We start from the raw sequence: 18,125 nt of genomic DNA on the forward strand, positions 1-18,125 counted from the left end.
ATCGTTAAAGAAAAGAGACAGGATGATATAGCCACATCTGTTTAGAGAGGCTTGATCAGGAGCAGTAAGGTGCATGCACTTGTATGGCATAACCAGCAAAATGTCCAGCTTGTATGTTATGTCCAGCTACCCTTGCAAAAAACTAACCTAGAACTATTTTTTTTAATACCAAAGCACTACTGGATAACAGAATCTTAGTGAACAGAAACAGCATTTGTTTGAAACACAGAGGAAATCCTGCTTCTCCAATTAAGTCAGTGCTTTAGAATCCTCAAAATACTGTCTTAAACAAGAGCTTTTATCTCTTTGCTGGTATGAGTAAGAGCATCTATCAGCTGGTTGCTCTAAAAATCAGCAGCAAAATGTCAAATTAATCCTTCCCCAAAAGGCTGAGAAGATGGCATAAAAAGAATGTAATGGTGCCAAAATAATGTATTACTTAAAACAGTTTAAATTTACTGATGCAATTCCTAATCTCCTGATTTAAATCAATACAAAAATAGATCAGGATACTTACAGTTTTAACCTAGTTTAGCTCCTGAGTTATTTAAAGCTACACTTTTGAAATCTGTGATGAGCATCTACGTGCAGATTTATACTAGTTTTACGACATTTATTTTAAATTTATATCCATAGCCAAGCTAGTGCATCATTTTCATAGCCAAAATTTTCATACTATATCCATTTATTGTTCCCCAGAAAGGGGTTATTTTTCATATAACTCTTTTTTAAATGAGGGTATATTTACTCATTAGCAAGTCTTTTAGCCTTCTTGATTGCACATATATCTTTGGGAATGTGAAAGCGGGCACATTTTGCTTTTGGAGAGACAGAGGAAAAAGAGCCACTTCCCTGCACACCCCGCCATGCACCCAGGGTCTCGCAGTTCGGTGGAGATATCTCTGATCCCAACAGCACCCGTCCCCTGCAAACACTCTAAATTCTTGGACAAGCAAGATTTTGCAGGTCACCATAGCTTCTACTTTCAGGATGGGTTTTCTGTGCTTTATGTCAACTGCTCATGTGTGCAAGGGTCTCGCAGGTGGCGCAGGGTGTTGTGGTTACACCCCGAGCAGGGTTCGTGCCGCATGGTTTCCTGGCTGTGATGCGCGGCTGCTGCGGAAACTCTGAGTCACTTTGCGCTGCTAAACCCATGGCGAACAGGAGGCCCCGTCCTCCAGGGCAGCAAGACGAAGGCTTGCAGTGACACCGGGAACAAGCCCTGTTGGGGACTTGCCGAGGCTTGGGGCTGGGCAGGGGGGCTAGATAGGAGGATGCCCTGTGGGGAGGTAGGTGGGTTTTGGGGAAGGGGATGCCCTTTGGGGAGGTGTATGCGCTCTGCAGAAGAGGACGACCTTCGGGAAGGACACCCTGTGGGGAGGAGGCCCGGCCGGGGCGGGCCCGGGCCCGGGGGCGGGGAGGCGGCGGCGGCCGGGCGCATTTGAGCAGCGCGGCGGCGGCGGGCGCGGCGCTATGGCGGGCTGGGCGCTGCGGGGCTTGGTGCTGGCGCTGCTGGCGGCGCTGCCCGCGGCCGTGCTGGGCGACACGCCGGCAAACTGCTCCTTCGCCGACCTGCTGGGCGCCTGGGAGCTCCGCGTCTGGCGGGCCGGCGGCCGCCACGGCAACTGCTCGCAGGCGGGTGAGAGCGCGGCGGGCCCGGGCAGCTCCCGCCCCGCGGGGCCGCGGGCGGCCGGGAGGTGCTCCGGGAGCGGGCGGGGGAGCGGCCGCGCTGTGCCCGGAGCCCCCGGAGCCGGCATGGGCGAGGGAAGGCGGCTTCCTGCGCTGCTGCAGTTCCACTTTACTGGTTCTGTTTCTCTGCTGTTCAGATGAGGGCTTGACTAGGCCTCTCCACGGGCCCCATGGCTCATGCCGGCTCGCTGCCCCTCTCTCACGGGTGCCTTCCTGCGAGGTTCTGCCTGCCCAGGCCGGGGATGCTCCCAGCAGGAGAGGGTGGCAGCGCCGGTGACACCTGGGCACCCCCTAAGGGGCTGTCAGGGAAGCCTGACAGCATCCAAACAGATGGAAATATCACTTCCTTCGAGAGGATAATTGTAGTGGGGAGTTACTATTTAATGATCATATGTCAGTGTCATTTTAAAAATAGTCGATGCTTTGCATTTTTCTGTGTCATCTGCTTTTTGATCAGAGGAGACAAGTGGCAGTACTAGCACTGGAGGTGAGGTGCGTGGTAGGGTTGGAGCACTGGTGTGAAGGAGTGTAGGATGGGTGATGCCTCATCCCAGATGTTGTACGGGAAGAGTTGTCAATGCAGACTCAGTGCCTAAATGACACAGCATCCAACACCTTTGTAGCCCTACAGCAAGTTGTGTTTCAATAAGCTGGTGTGTCCCAATCACAGCTGTTTGGTGCTACTGCTAATAAAATGTGCAGATACTGTGTAGCAGTGGAAAAAATGAGCACGTAGTCCCACTGACAGGTAAGTGGAGGTCCTGAAGTGTCTCGATGCCCTTTTGCAGAAGACTGTATTCAACAAGTGTACTATAGCATCTTCAGGAATAAATGTTACAACATCCTTTATGCATTTTTTGTGTTATTTTTCTCTTCCATACAGTAATCATGCCCTAATGTTTCTTTCTTTTAGGGCCTGTGGAGAAAAAGGTGGTTGTCAATCTTCAGAAGCTAGATGTGGCTCAGGATAGTCTGGGCAATTATGGTTTCTTCACTTTGATTTACAATCAAGGCTTTGAAATTGTGATAAATGACTACAAGTGGTTCGCGTTTTTTAAGGTGAGTTAACCTGGTGTGTTCTACACCACTGGCTGTTGCCAAAATGGCCTGTAGTTAGGCTTCTCTTCAGTCCCTGGGTGCCACAGTTGGGACACTTGATTATCTTTGGCTCTAAGGTTTGCCTGGATTGCTAGATAAAGGATTTCTTTTCGTTTTTGAACATAAGGAAACAGCAATCAGTGGCTGGGTAGGGAGCAGAGAGAGGGAAGAGGTATTCCACACTGGTCATTATCTGAAAAAAATACAGATGCTGCTACTTTCCCTTCTGGGAATGCTTAAAGCAATTGAAGGCCTTCATGAAACTAACTTTCCTGATAGCCTGGATTTTTTTTTTCTTTTTCTTTTTTTTTTTTTACTCTGTGGACCCAAGTCAAGTAGCAAATACCATTGCTTTTATCTTTCCTTACAAATGTTATCAAATGCATGGACACTTTAGAGCCATCTATCTTCTTTGATGGAGGATTTCTGGGATATATAAATTTTATTTCAGAATACTACTCTAATATCTAAGGGATCATTCTACTGCCTGTATTTATTCCTTTGGAGTAATACTGTTCTCTTCAGCCCCTGTTAATGCCTTCAGGTCAAGCTGAAAACAGTGATGGTAGGCAGGGATTAGACAGGAGAAAACACTCTTGTTAGGAGTGCTCTGCTGCTGTCCTGATGAGTGGCATGATGAATCTGAAGGGTGGTTTGGAGTAATCTCTGCAGGATGGCTTTACTACCTGGAAGACAGATGCTTTGTGCAGCAGGGCTTCTCAGCTGGTGAGTGCAGCCCTGGGCAGGAACAATGAATGTGTTTTTGGTTGTTTCAGGAGGCATGATCTTGTGAGTCAGTAGTAAACATCCAGGCCTTGTCCAAGCACAAAATCTCTGAACTTTGGCTAGTACTAAGGAGGGTGAAGAAATCACTTTTGCTCTAAATTGTCTTTCTGGGAGCCACTGTAGATGGTTTATTTTACAGCAACTATTTTAAAGTCACTGTTTTCAGGTGTTAAAAAAGCAAGTGATCCACTCTTTCAAGAGAACTGGAATCCTTACTGAACAGAAATTCTGGAGAAGGCTCCAGTTTAACTGCAACCTCCTTGCAGGTTCCATCTGTGCTGATTTGGGCTCATGAAAGGGAAAGGACTGTATAGACTTTTTAGCACAACTACCGGGGAAGTTTTTTACATGCTCATTGTTGTAGCTTAACCCCAGTAAAGAGCAAAGCACCACTCAGCCATCAGTGTGTTGTGGGAGTGAATTGGAAGGATAGAAGTGCAAAAACTCATAGGCTGAGATCAAGGTCCTTTAATAGGTAAAGCAAAAGCTGTGTGTTTGTGCAAGCAAAACAAAATGAGGAATTCATTCACTGCTTGCCACCATAATGAGCAGGTGTTCGGCAGTTTCCAGGAAAGCAGGGCTTCATTGTGCACAACTGTTACATAAGAAGGCAGATGACATGATTCTGAATGTTCCTCTTTTCTCCTTTCCCCAGCTCCTTCCTAATTTCTATGCATGATACTTTTTGGCATGAAATATCTCCTTGGTCAGTTGGGTCAGCTTTCCCAGCTGTGTTTCCTCCCAATTTCTTATGCACCCCCAGTCTATCTGCTGTCAGAGCTGTCTGAGGAGCAGATGAGGCCTTGGTGCTGTGTTAGCACTGCTCAGCTAAACTAAAACATCCCTGCATTAAAATCACTCTTTTCTTCAAAATTCTGAAATGTGGCATTATATGAGCCACTGTAAATAAAATGAACTGTCAAGACCTAGCACACTCTTATAACTGGAAATTTTTGAAATAAGAATTCAATCTTTTAAACAAGACAGGGTCTTGTACTTGAGCAGAAGCAAAGTATGAGAGAGAAACACCTGATTGAAACATCTGTATAAGATAGTGAAATTATATTGCCGTGATGTGCATTCCTCATAGGTTTGGCAGGTGATAAAGCAAAGCCTGCAGAGACACTGAAGGGTAATCTAACTGAGCAGAATTACTCTGAAACTTCTCAGGCAGAGACACCTCTGTGAGCTCACCTGCAGTGGGAGGACCTGCCTTAAAAGTTTTTGCTGCCTCCATGAGGACAGCCGAGCACTGTATGCTGTAGTGTTGTCCATGAACTTGGTTTTGAGGGGTCATCTCTGGCAGGGACAATTCAGCAGTCATTGTTGGACTCATCTGAGGAGAATATACTTGAACTAGCAGACTTTGGGCTGATATTTTACACTGAAATACAGAGTTGCTTTACAAGCCAATATGCTTGTAGGCCATAAAAGAGTTGCTGATTATCAAACAAATTCCTGAGTGTGAGGAATTTAATCATAGAAACAGTGTGGCCTGCTCTGGGATATAAATGGATCTGTTAGTTGCCAACTTGAAGACAGCTGAGAGTCATTGAATGCTGCTGCTCTCCATACCTTGTGAAATACATCCCCAGAAGATGAGCACTAAGTCAAGTGACTCATAGGCACTGATGTCATGTATTGCATTGATTTCACGTGTTGCATTGATTTGCAAAAGTACTCTTAAAACAACATACCAAAACTGTTGCAGAATAGTTTAAGCTGAAAGGAGCTTCTGGTGGTCATCTGATTCATCTTGCTGCTCAAAACAAAGTCAAATATACTGAGCAGTAGCATACACAATAGCTTGCATTTTGTGGTCATTAAATGTGTCTCAGCCCTTTGTAAGCTGATGGATTAATTCTTAGTTTTGAAGTTGGCTTCAGTATTAAGAAATAGCAAGCTTGTGTGGGTCATTGCTCAGTAATGGGGCAGCATCAACAAGACATATTTAAGTTAAAGACCTCTTTCCTTAAACACCATAGGGAGGATTAGAGCCCAGGTCAGTTACCCTCTCTAATAATTTTGCTGCTGTAAAAAGACCAACAGATTACCAAGATGCAAGTCTAATGCTGAGAATCATGAGGAAATACCACAGCACTTACTAAATGCATTTTTTTGCTGCAGACAGCTACTTGCTGTTATTGGGCAACAACATGCAATGTGTCTATCTGCAAAACTCCCAATTTCACAACTGTTAGTGGGCACTTGGAGGGAGGAAGTGGTTCCTTACAAACTGTTTGACCTTGTGACATATTTAACTGTGCATTTAATTTTAATCCAGTAAATATTGCATTACATATGAAATAGAAATACAGCAAGTCTGAGATTGAGCAGAGGGAGGATTTACCAGGTACAATGAGCAGCAGTGTTTAAGCCAATACAGTACTTTGTGAGTTTCAGGCATAGAAGTGCCACTTCTGCTAATTGAACCTCCAGTGTGTTTTTTCCTAGTGTTAAAGAATTAAGCTGTTAATTACTGACAGGAATGCTGTGGGCTTGTCTAAGTGGTGACTTTATCAGAGCTGCTGCACTGTGTAGATATAGACACAGCCTGTTTGGCTGTGCATGTTTCAATGAGTTTTTAATAGCTTTTTGTTCCTGTGGCTTACTAAACAGACACCCACTGAAACTTCTGTAGGGTCTCATTGCCTTTACAAGATATTTGTTCTTTCACTTGAGGCCTGTGGGGAAAGGACTTTATACACCAGAGGTATGGATTGGGTGAGCTTATCAATCCTATTTTTTTCCTCAGTTTACTTTAGTGTCCGAAATAAAGATGTTTTAACTGTTTTTTTCTAACAATTGTTGTACATACATTTAAAGTTTGCCAAATTGCAGCATCCTACTGCATTCTTGCATTCTGCTTCTAGCACAAACTAAGTTATTTAATGTGTGCTTCTGAAACATCCCTGTACTGAACTTGGATGTGAAGTTAGTGTACTTGCTTTTGGCAGAAGCTTGTTCATGTGCTTCTGCTGGATGATAGAAGGATTTTTTAGGGTTATGCAATATATAAAGCTTTAGTGATTTTTTTTTTTTTTTTACCCCCAAGGGATGGCAAAAGAAATAGGAACAGTATAACATAAAAAGCTAGAGTGAGGCTGAAGGGAAAGTGGAGGCCAACTTGTTTCAATTACTTGATGTCTTTGAGGTATTTATTTATTGCTAAGGCTACCACTTTGGACATGAGACAGTCTCCTAAGTTTCTCATTGTCCCTTAAGCAAAGTGGTTCTACTTCGGATCCTGAGATGCTCTTAAGCAAATACCAGAAGTCTGACTTTCTTTTTCACATTGAAGCATTACAACTATTTCAAAAAAAAAAAAAATATAGATTTTAGAATATTTCACCACTCAAGTTACTAATCTTTTCCAGCCTTGGTGACATCTTTGTCATATCTTTTTCTCTCTTCCCCAGTGCTCCCAAATTTGGTTAAAATCAAGGACTGCTGTTCTGAAACAAACAGAAAACAAACTAGAACAGTGACAGCAGTTAATGTTTAAGTTTTCAGGATATGGGAAAAAACCCCAAACTTTTTATTTCATGTTGCTGAAGTAGAAGTGCTAGAGTTGCTAATGTAACTCAATCATCCTGCAAGTCAATTGAAAGTCAGCTTTTAACCTGTCTAATTTGGGCTTGCTCAACTGGTAGTGAGCAACTGCTGCTTTCCTAAAGTGTAAATCTGAAAGCACAAAAGTCAGAATTGCAGAATGTTTCCAAAAGTAAAGAAAATCCACCTGGAGTTGATATTTGCTTGCATTTTATATTGTGTAGCAAGATGCACTAGTTTTTTCTGGTAACATTATCTACTGTATTTTTGTGTAGTAGGGCAGCTGAAAGTCTGCAGCTCTGTTCTCATTCAATGTGTGCTTCACATAATAAAATGCATAGGCACACTTGTAAACTTGTGAGATAAGTCTCTCCACCAGGTTTAATGTGTAGGGTGGTCCTGTCTCCTGGAACTCAGTTGGCTTATTGCCTAGGCATTGCTTAAATTGAGAACAGTAGATTTCAAAGAGGATGGGATGGCTGCCTCTCTATGTGGCACTGCTGAATTCTCATTAAAATGCTGTGACTAATAAGGTCTTCATCCTTTCTTGCTTTCCTCTTAGGGAGATTAAAGATTTTAAAAAAGCTTTAAACAATTATGATTTTTACTGGGACTAGAATTGAACATACAATTAGATTGTCATGATGACCGACACAGGAAAGGCGTTATTAAAAGGATACTTCACTTGAAAGCTTACCTGGGTTCAGTTACCTAACAGCAAGCTTTTGAAGTTTAGCTACGTGAAGGTTAATGTTGGCGTGGCTTGGCTAAATTTTGGCATTAGGCAAAACCACATGACTTGTCAGGATTGAGAAAAATATGCATTTGAAGTAGAATTAAATTTTTCAAAGCTCAGAATTGGAACTATGAATATAGTTTGGGTGCCTTTCTAAAGGAGTTCTCCTAGATTGGTCAGGTCGCTGGATGGAGTTAATGCTGCAGATTTCACCAGCTGATGAAATTATCATGTGACAGTTGCCGTCATCTTAACTCAAAACTGAAAACCATCTTTAAAGTCTGCCGAGAAACACGTGAGAGCAGTTGTCCAGCAGTTGCTGGTGATCCCAGCTGTATGGCTGTTACCCTCCATGAAGGATGTTGTTCTGGGGTGGGCTCTGTGGATATTTTGGGTACTGTGCTGGCAGCTTCTGCTGAGTCTGACATTGTAATTGATATCCACCTGAGTCAGGTGTTGCTTGTGCAATGGTGCCATGTCCCTGTCATATGACTTGCTGTTAGCTGGGCAGGTGTACTCGTAGTCAGTCCCCTAAAACTGGTACAGTCAAATTTCCTAGATCCTATCTGTCAGTCCTCCACAAGTAGAAATAAGAAATGCTGCATTTCTTAGCAAAGTGGTTTTAGCAATGATTTTATGGTGTACCTTCTGGTAATCAGTGGCCATCATTGTTATGGCACTGATGAGGTTTTTTTAAAGGCTTGTCTGCCACTTGTCTACATCAGCAGTTCTCGATTAAAAGTCGGGGGCGGGGGGGAAGCAATTGTGACCTTATGTAGGTATATTTTCATTTCCTAGATACACTGTTATTTGGAGTTGAAATTCCCTCTATCCAAATGTCATTCATATGTTATGGTCTCAGAGTATCCATGTCCACTTTCCAAAGTCAGTTCAGTAGTAGCTTAGTCTGGCACTCTACAAAAAGGTAGCTACAGAGGACTAGAATTGCTTAATTTTAGGCTTCTACACAGACTGTCTGAAATTGGTTTTTATGTCTTGCTTATATTGAAGCATTGCTACTGGCTGTCTTTTCACCTCCTTTCTAAATTTTGTTGATACATGTGAACTGAAAGAAAAGTGCAAGAAATTCACTACATTCACTTTTCTGAAAGATAAGTTGCACAAATGGTGTGAATGCTATCTTGGTTGTCTCTCAGTGTCTTTAAAAAAGCAATGAATTTTGTCTCTGGAAAGGGAGAGGGATTTCTAGGAGAAAAACACTTTTTTGTTGTTGTTTTGGTGTTTTAATTTGCTAGTTAGCAGATAACTCATCGTCTTTTTTTTCCATGGAGATAAGCCCCAAATCTGTGTTACTTGTTTTAATTCAGAATAACATATTGCAAGGCAGGATTGTGGCAGGAAGCAGGCCTGTTCCTCTGATAATCTTCAAGTTTTCAGATTTAAGGCCTATGTTTGTTGAGAATAGCTGTACTGTTTTAATCTGTGGCAACTTTAAATAGGAAAAACCAGGTATTAATTTCTATGGTCATGTAGAGCCAGAAAAGTGATCTTACAGTAACTTAGATATAAAGTCACTACCTGTTGCTTTTGGAAGTGTCTGGATTTCTAGTTCTGCTGTTGTGAAGAGTGTGTGTCTCAAAAGTCATCTCTGGACCTTGCCCTTGGTATTTGGCCAGGTGTAGTTATTTCCCACATTGCACAATCTTGCACAATAAGATAGGAAGAATAGAACAAGCTCAGCCTTCTAGTGCCCCCACCCTGCTCCAGCCAGCAAACACACTTGCTGGGTGTAGGTGTGTTGCCTCTGCATCCTCCTGACTGGGGACAAAGCACATTCCCATTGTTCCAAAACAGTCAGAGGATTAACCTTTATTCTGCTGATCGATAAACTTAATTATTTTACTGTAAGTTCTCCTTCAGATTTCTCAAAAAACCTCAACATAGACACAAACCTCCCAGTCTCTTTAATTAATCTTATCCCTCTTGGGGCATTTCCATCACTGTAAGCCACCACCTTCTTCAGTAAAGAAGCTGAGCAAACATTTTATTGAAACATAGTTACAGATTCCTGCATTGTACATGTGCTGCTCAAAGAGGATGAGATTTAATGAAATTTTCTTGGACTAGGAAACTTGAATTCTGTATAAGTGATTTTTTTTTTGTGAATAGAAGAGTAAAGTTAAAGGCTTTGTTGCATGGGATTTTCAGGTGCCTTTGTAGTGTAACACAAAACACTAACCTTAAGAGGTGAGTAATGAGCAAAGAGCCCCACACACCCCCACAGTGAGACATTCTGTTGTCAGAGAATTACAAATCCAGAAAATTTAGGTACCTGGGCAAAGCTGGTAACTGTTGTATGAAGACACATTTTGCTGAATATATTACATGTTGCTCTTCAGTGGTAAAATGAAGACTCGTGTGGTTGAATAAGGAAATATTGGGACTTGGGACTCAAGGCTTTAGTGGCAGTCTCTGCTGCAATCTTTAAATGAGCTGTTCTCGAGGGATCATCATTTCTCACTGGCTCATTTTGATAGTTCCTGTGAAATTGTTCTTGATGCTTTGCCATCACAGCTCAAACCTAAAAAACTGGCTGGAAGTTTCGTCTTTGGTTTTGACTTGTGAAACAATAACAGTGCATAAATAGTACATAAATTTTAAAACAGAAATAGTGCATGTCTTCCTGTAAGGTTACTGGATGACAAACTTGCCATTCTCCCTCTGAGTCTTAGTTTCTCAAACTTCCGTGGCAATCCAGAGGTAGTTTGACTGGTCACATATTTGGTATAAGACATCTCAGGGCCTTGAGGAGAAGGTTGAGTACTAAGAGGTCTTTTGAATCTTGCTGAGAAAGTAGCTGTTGGACTGAAATGATTAGCACAGGTTAGTTGATACTGATACGAATGCATGCTTTTTTGCTAAAAGTGCAAGTCACAACCCAATTGTCTTTTGCAGCTATTTGGTAAATAGCAGTTTCTTTCGTCTTCTTAACCTCTGGAGTGTGTTTGGCCACTTCCTGTGAAACACAGGCAGGAAGAAGCAGCTGTGAGTGGGTGGGGAACTACGGCTATGCTAACAAATGCATCTGCTCAACACAAGCATAACTTCTTCACATTACAGTACAAAAAGGAAGGCCTGAATGTAACCAGCTATTGCAATGAGACCCTGCCAGGATGGGTGCACGATGTACTTGGCCGCAACTGGGCTTGTTTCATAGGACACAAGATTTCTTCATCTCCATCTGATGTTCATATCAACGAGCTACCTCTCCAGAAGCCTGGGGGAAGGTAAGCAACAGATAAGTTACCTTTTACTGGAATAAAATGTTTCATAACAGTGCTTGAGGTTTAGTTAAAATTGTAAGAAACAATTCCAGTACTGAGGACAAAGTTAATGCCAGTGATAATGTTGGAAATAAACCTGAATGCAGAATAACAGAAGAGGGCTTGCCTGCTGCATCACAGTCTCTTCAGTCTGTGATGAAGCCCTGTTATAAATCTGGCATGTCTAAGATGGTTTTATTTAGTCTGTCTCAAGTTTCAGAAACCTTGCCTTGATCCTGTAATTCCATGTTTCTTTATCAGTACCTACCGGAAGACACTTCCAGAGTTACATACTGAGTTTAAAGAACACCTTTAGTTTCAATCTCAGTCCTTTTCTTACTGTTTTACTTGGTTGGTTCCTTTTGTTTGCAGACTCTCCCAGAGACGTTATGTGCACAACTTCGACTTTGTAAATGCTATCAATGCTCACCAGAAATCATGGAGAGCGACAAGATATGAGGAGTATGAGAATTTTGCCCTGGAAGAACTAACTAAAAGAGCAGGGGGTCTCTATTCCAGAGCTTCAAGGTAATAGGACACTGTTCTGCAACAAACCCCACTGCTGCCAAGAGTCTGCTTGTATTTGTCCTGGCTCTTAGGTGTGCTTAGTTCAGATGTTTAATCAAGTTTCAAGGCCTTCCAGTTCTTGTTCATGGGATGCAAACATATTTTTCATTTGAATGATTATTCTGAGCCTCTGCTGTCTCAAGCAGTTGGGAAAATTAGAGTCACCTACCCTTTAGTCTTGCTCAGTAACTCACTGCTGAACTCATATATGCAGGGAAGCAGTTACCATCTCAGTGCAGTCTCAGTTATCATTTCACTGTCCTGTCTGCTCATCAGCTGCTTGCCATAGTCAGGAGTTTCTGCTTGTGCTTCATCTTGGTTCTGCTAGTTCATAATTGCAGTTGTAAAGCTGTGAACTGCTCTCTGCTCCTAAACATGAATATCAAAGATTTCTGAGAGAATTCCCTGGTTACTTTGATAATTTGCCACGCCTGCAACAAGAGTCCTCTAGCAGGAGTAAAGTGTCTCAGTGAAGAAGCATGAAAGTAACTCTGAGAATACCTTCAGGGTCTTGCAGATCACTTAGCTGAGAGTGGTAATGGGGATGGGTACATCATGTGCTACACAATTTGAGAACTAGGGTTTAGAGATTCCTTTCTTTATAGCTGTCTTAGAATCTTCATAGTTCTGCTTTTTCAGCTCTTGGTATTTCTGTGAGTAGGAATGGTACTTTTCCTAACTGCGGCAATTGTATGTTTGTTGAAGAAGGTCCTATTGTAGAATAAAAATGCTGATTTGCATGGGAATATCATGCAGATGTATAGATAAAGTCACCTTGTAGATGATCTTAAATACAGTCACCTATTTGGAAGCTCTCTTCCACCCATGCAGTACCATGACAGTATTTTGTTGACCCTCTTGGGCATTCAAAACAGCCCCCAGAGTCTGGTGTTTGTGAATGGCACTGAGGACAAGTATCAGGTTATGTGAAAGTTGAATGCAGGAAGCTCTTGTTTTGCTGATAGGAGCATCACTTGACTGCAGGTAGTAGATGAGGACAGGTAATATTCGATACCTCTTCAAAAGTCACAGTAAAAACTTGCCCCAGAGAAGTCTCCAGGGCAGGTGGGTTAGTGAATTGTCAGTGTAAGCCATGCCTGTGCCTGAAGTGAAACTGTAGTTGCTGTCAGTGCATGCTGCCAAGGCAAAATGGTTTCTGCAGTCAGATATTCTACATACTTTGTAATTGCAGTAAAATAACTGTTGTAGAACTGTGTTGCTATAATCTCTGAGAGTTACCTCAGCATGTCAGATCGGTGCAAAAGTACTTGATCTCAGCAGCTCATGGATGTTAAGGAAACTCCCCCATTGGACCACCCAGGAGCCACTCTGGCTGTTGCACTCACACCACCTGAGCTGGGACCGAGACCCCTTTGCAGCTGCATCCCACACTCACAGTCATACCAGCATTCCTTACCTGCTTGATGCCAGGGTTCCAATAGCAGAGGCTCAGATGTCTAGATCTTTAAAATAATTTGATCTTGGTGCAGTAACTAAATAGTAGAACAGCAGTTCGTACTGGGTCCCTCTGAGGAGGGACCCCAAGCAAAGGAGCCCCTGGGCTTTTAACCCCCAGCCTGAAGTGTGAAAAGTCTGGGGTCCTTTCTGAGTGTCCTGTTACCTGGCTGGGTCACAGGTCCCTGCTCCCTTTGTTATACAAAAGGATTTTGCCACCCAGAGCTCTTTGAAGCTCACACTGCTGCTTGCCAACTGAACTACCTGTCCTGAATGTATTCCTCAACAGTGTATAGTTAATAATATAGTTCCCTCAGGGAGCAGTTTGAGTAGGTCTTGAATCCTGCTCAAGCTTATCTCTTCATATTGACACCCACTCAGTTTAGATGGAGACTATTTTAAATTGCATAGTGTGAAGCAAGTCCAACTAGTAGAAGCCAAAGATGAAAACTGAGTGTTATGTAATTGTTTCCTTGCCTACAGTGGGATATGTTTTTCAAAAATATTTTCTCCTCTTTAGACCAAAGCCTGCACCTCTAACACCTGAGTTACTCAAGAAAATTTCAAGCTTGCCAGAATCCTGGGACTGGAGAAATGTTAATGGTGTCAATTATGTCAGCCCTGTTCGGAATCAAGGTAAAAATGAATAAATAAAACCTCTGAATTCAACGTTTTAGAGTTCCTTTGATGTAGTTTGTAATTTGCTGCTAACCAGAAGGTTTTGCCTAGTGTCTTGCAGCTGACAGGTTGCACTTTTATTGTGAATAACCTGTGGAAACTGGGTGGAGTCCTGGCTAACAATGCTGTACTGAAATAGGTGGTGGTACTGGCTTGTCCAGATAGCACTGACTTGCTGGAGAGAAAGCCTATTACCACAGTACCCTGCATAAACACAGCTGTCAGGTTTTGTTCAAACAATCTTAGCCATGGTTTTCTGCACACTAACTGATGTACGTTTAATTTTTTCCCTGATTTCGTTTGATGGCAAATTATCTTGTAGCTTTATTGAATAAACCCATGAAAATTGTTTATACTCCCTCCAAATCTTATCACCCTGATAAATTCGGATGTTACTTAACTGGCTAGTTGCAAGTGGAGATATTAGTCACTATGAAAATTGCAGATAATGATAAATATAAAATACTGGTAAGAACTTAGAAGGATACCATGCTGATATGTGTTGATTCTGTAGGGAGTGTTTATAGCACTGTGGTGTGAGATGCCTAAATTATATGTTTATATAATGGAGGCCAGGAGTAAGCTCCATTAATGTGTCCCTTCCCCGTGCCACCATAAACTTGCATCTACTGGTAGCTATGTGGTGGCAGCTTTTGGGGGAAAGAAGCATAACATTAGCATGGTGGGAAAGGGATGACTTAAATCACCAATCCCTCTTTTATGACTTAGTTATTCTGACAAATTCTGCCAGCTGTACTCCTGGTAGCAGAAGCAGCATAGAAAGGTTTATAGAATTTCTAGCTATGTGGAAGCACTGGAAGATGGCAACAGGAAATTATATCATCCTCTGTATGTGTGAGTCCTGTACTTTCTCTTGGTGTGAACTATGAATTTCCCAAGGGCTCTTTTATCTTCCAAACAACTGAACACTCAGTTCCATACTTACCTTTCTCTGTGGTGTTGCTTCAAAGTTTCTCTAAATGAGAACTAGTCTGCTGTTTCCAATAAAAGAGCTTCCTACACTTTTTATGTAATCTGAGGGTCCATGCTGAGTATGTTAAATGTCTGTAGAACATGCATTCTGCTCCATCAAATTAGAATTTTAGCTTTAAGGCTTTAAAAAAAACCAAACAAAACCTACAAAAGAGGTCATTTTGTGGATTTTATAAATACCACTGTGGTAACATGAAAAGAAATTTAGCAGCCAGTCCAGCAGAGTTCAGACTGAAATGGTTGAGTGAATTGTATTTTTTATGTTTTTGCACACATAATGCAACAGTGTTCTACAGTGTGGCCCATCTCAGATGCTGTGACATGTGATACAGTGAGTGGGAGGCATCTTTCACTGCTTCACTTTGCCCTGCTGGGAAAAGAGTGTTCCTGTTCAGGCTGATTTTGTCCCTTCAGAGGTGCATCCACCTGAGTGAAGGTGCAATTTCACGAAGTCTTGCTGTTGTAATAGCTCCGCTTTTATACGCCTACACAGTTCAAGAGAAAGTATTTTGTTTTGTTCCTCAAGGCTCCCACATTTTCATAGCTCTGAAATATTTGACTTTCCCACCGTCAGGAAACAAAAGGAAATCAGGCACCTTGATGACAATCAGTAGATAAAATAGGATCTCATCCAAGTAATTGTTCTTCCTGTGAGGTTTGTCATTCCATTTCCAAAGTCTTTAATGAGTGAAAGGAAGGTCCTAAAGAGTGCAGAGGCCTAAAGCTAGAAGCAATACTAAATTTTGATGCAAAAGTAAGGAGACTTAACTGTCTGCCAGGAAGCAGAAGGGAAATTAGGGTGCTTCTGAAAAGAGAGTGTACAATTACATGCCCTTGGGAAGCAAGGAGCGGGGATGAATCCATTATATTAAACATGCTATTTATACCACTATTTTCTTAAAAGTCAGTTATTTTAGAGGTAGCTGTAGAGGTAGAATATTTTTTTCAACTGGAAATTACGGGACTAAATCCATTGGTAGGTTGAAATAAGAGCAATATTGTCAGCATTCACTTCAAATAGCTCATTGCCCCATAGCATATGTGCTCCATAAAAGGTAGATAGAGCCTTCTCAGCCCTGCTAATGTGGTCCCTGGAGGTTCATTCTGAAGGAGTAGAGTAATTGGATAGCTCTTAAGTGCTACTGCTGAGAAACACTAGAACAGTACTTTGCCTCTTATTCTTGAAAATAAGCTCAGTGTTCCTTGAGAAGTTGTTAGAAGTGGGTTTTGAATTGCATGCATGAAAGCTAAATGAAGATTTAAAGTTTTTGCTCTATTGATGTTCAAGTTCTAATCACTGTCTAGTAGGTTTTTTACTCTTTTCAGTGGACTTTAGGAATAGATGTACCTGATGGCAGGTGACTAGCCTTGTTTATGTTACTGACTACTCCTTTTTCTCCCCTCCTCAGGCTCATGTGGCAGCTGTTACGCATTTTCCTCCATGGCCATGCTGGAGGCAAGGATACGTATCCTCACAAATAACACTCAGAAACCAGTCTTCAGCCCCCAGCAGGTTGTGTCTTGCAGCCAGTATTCTCAGGGTAAGGATGATGGTGTATATAAAGGCACCTTTCAAGTAATGACAATGCTGGAGAAGGAGCAGGAAGTTTGAAAACTTCCATCCCTTCCCCATCAAGTTACTTTTTCCATAAAACCTTTTCATACATATCACTGTGAGATGGGAAATATCTAAGGAGTAAGGTTCAAAATGGAGCTGATTACAATGCTTACCTAGAAGGAATGGAACTAAATATTCTCCCAGTGGTATATTCAGAGGGAGGGGAAATGAGCAAAAGCAATGACTAAAGCTTTCCAGAGGACCCTGTCCTTGTTAGGACAGATCCTTGTACTGCATGTAACTAGTTGTTAGTTCTGAAAGGAATTGTCAGGATGAGAAAAGGTCCAAGTATCAGTGCTCCCAATATAGCTCCCAGAGATGTGATTTTTGCCCAAGTGTTTCAGAAAGCTGACTGTAGCTAACTGGAGTACTAGGATGATCTGGGTCACTGACGTATGTTCAATACTGTATCTGAAAGAATTATGAAAGATTTAAGTGGGAGAGTCTCCCACCACAAATAAGAGAATTTCAAAGGGAAGAAGCACTTTTTTGGTTTATTTTGTTGTTTGTTTTTTTTTTTTTTATAAGGTTGTGATGGTGGCTTCCCATATCTCATTGGTGGAAAGTATGTCCAAGACTTTGGTGTGGTGGAAGAGGACTGCTTCCCTTACACAGCCCAAGACTCTCCGTGCCTTTTCAAGCGAAGCTGTTACCACTACTACACATCTGAGTACCACTATGTTGGTGGTTTCTATGGAGGCTGCAATGAAGCCCTGATGAAACTTGAGCTTGTTATGCATGGCCCAATGGCTGTTGCCTTTGAGGTTTATAATGATTTCATGCTTTATAAAGAGGGGATCTACCATCACACCGGGCTGCGGGATGATTTAAATCCTTTTGAATTGACCAATCATGCTGTTTTACTGGTGGGCTATGGTAAAGATCCAGAAAGTGGTGAGAAATTCTGGATTGTGAAGAACAGCTGGGGCACCTCATGGGGAGAAGATGGCTACTTCAGAATCCGCCGTGGCACTGATGAATGTGCAATTGAAAGCATTGCAGTGGCTGCAACTCCTATTCCAAAGTTATAATGTAAATGTCTTCATCCAGTGCCTTGTCCTGAGCCACGAGAACGCACTGATGGTTGAAAATTCTGGTTAAAATCTGTTCCCTGGCTTGAAAAGGCAGCTTTTAGGAATTTTTCAACAACAGAGCAGTTTCCATATGTGAGAAGATGAAGACTATTAAATCTGCCTTGTGCACTGGAGGCTTCCTCTCAAGTCTGACAGTAGATCACCCAGAAGGGCTGTTTTGGCAACGGTGGTGATTAGTTACTCATCATTGGATGTACCTTCAATTACCAGTTGCATTTTTTTCCATGGGCAATCTTGACCTTCAAATCTGAGGGAAGTGTCTGCTATGATAGTCTGTAACTGCTTTGAAGGGACACTGTAGTGCCTTACTTCTCAGAAATCAGGAAGTCACTGCAATTTGGAGCATAAATGTGTATTGGGTAGGAAATGAGCAATTATGCCAATGAAAATAAAATTCTAAAGCTCTAAGTGTTCTGTGAAAACTGCATGTCAAATCTTTATGACAATAAAAATCAATTCTATGTTTCAGGCTGTTACTAAATGTTCTAGTTCTGGATTTTATTGCTGTGCTTCACAATTGATCATTTCAGAGTTCAATAAAGAACACCCCACTCCTATAGGAGTTTGTATTTGTG

General features: G+C 42.0%; 1 protein-coding gene across 1 annotated transcript; it reads left to right on the forward strand.

Moving 5' to 3' along the window:
* Nucleotides 1-1,426: 1,426 nt before the first annotated feature.
* On the forward strand, nucleotides 1,427-18,119 carry CTSC (cathepsin C). Its single transcript, XM_054654539.2, has 7 exons — nucleotides 1,427-1,639; nucleotides 2,603-2,748; nucleotides 10,943-11,109; nucleotides 11,518-11,673; nucleotides 13,688-13,803; nucleotides 16,248-16,379; nucleotides 16,985-18,119. The coding sequence occupies exons 1-7, from the start codon at nucleotides 1,474-1,476 to the stop codon at nucleotides 17,485-17,487; spliced, it is 1,386 nt and encodes a 461-aa protein (XP_054510514.1). The 5' UTR covers nucleotides 1,427-1,473; the 3' UTR covers nucleotides 17,488-18,119.
* Nucleotides 18,120-18,125: the final 6 nt, after the last annotated feature.

The sequence above is a fragment of the Agelaius phoeniceus genome, chromosome 2, assembly GCF_051311805.1.
Source record: "Agelaius phoeniceus isolate bAgePho1 chromosome 2, bAgePho1.hap1, whole genome shotgun sequence".
NCBI classification, from domain to species: domain Eukaryota; kingdom Metazoa; phylum Chordata; class Aves; order Passeriformes; family Icteridae; genus Agelaius; species Agelaius phoeniceus.

What these genes read in the sequence shown, in the direction of transcription:
- CTSC (XM_054654539.2), top strand. Translation starts at nt 1,474, where the DNA reads ATGGCGGGCTGGGCGCTGCGGGGCTTGGTGCTGGCGCTGCTGGCGGCG. An exon ending in CGGCAACTGCTCGCAGGCGG is followed by an intron (nt 1,640 to 2,602) that starts GTGAGAGCGCGG and finishes TCTTTCTTTTAG; the next exon opens with GGCCTGTGGAGAAAAAGGTG. An exon ending in AGTGGTTCGCGTTTTTTAAG is followed by an intron (nt 2,749 to 10,942) that starts GTGAGTTAACCT and finishes TTCACATTACAG; the next exon opens with TACAAAAAGGAAGGCCTGAA.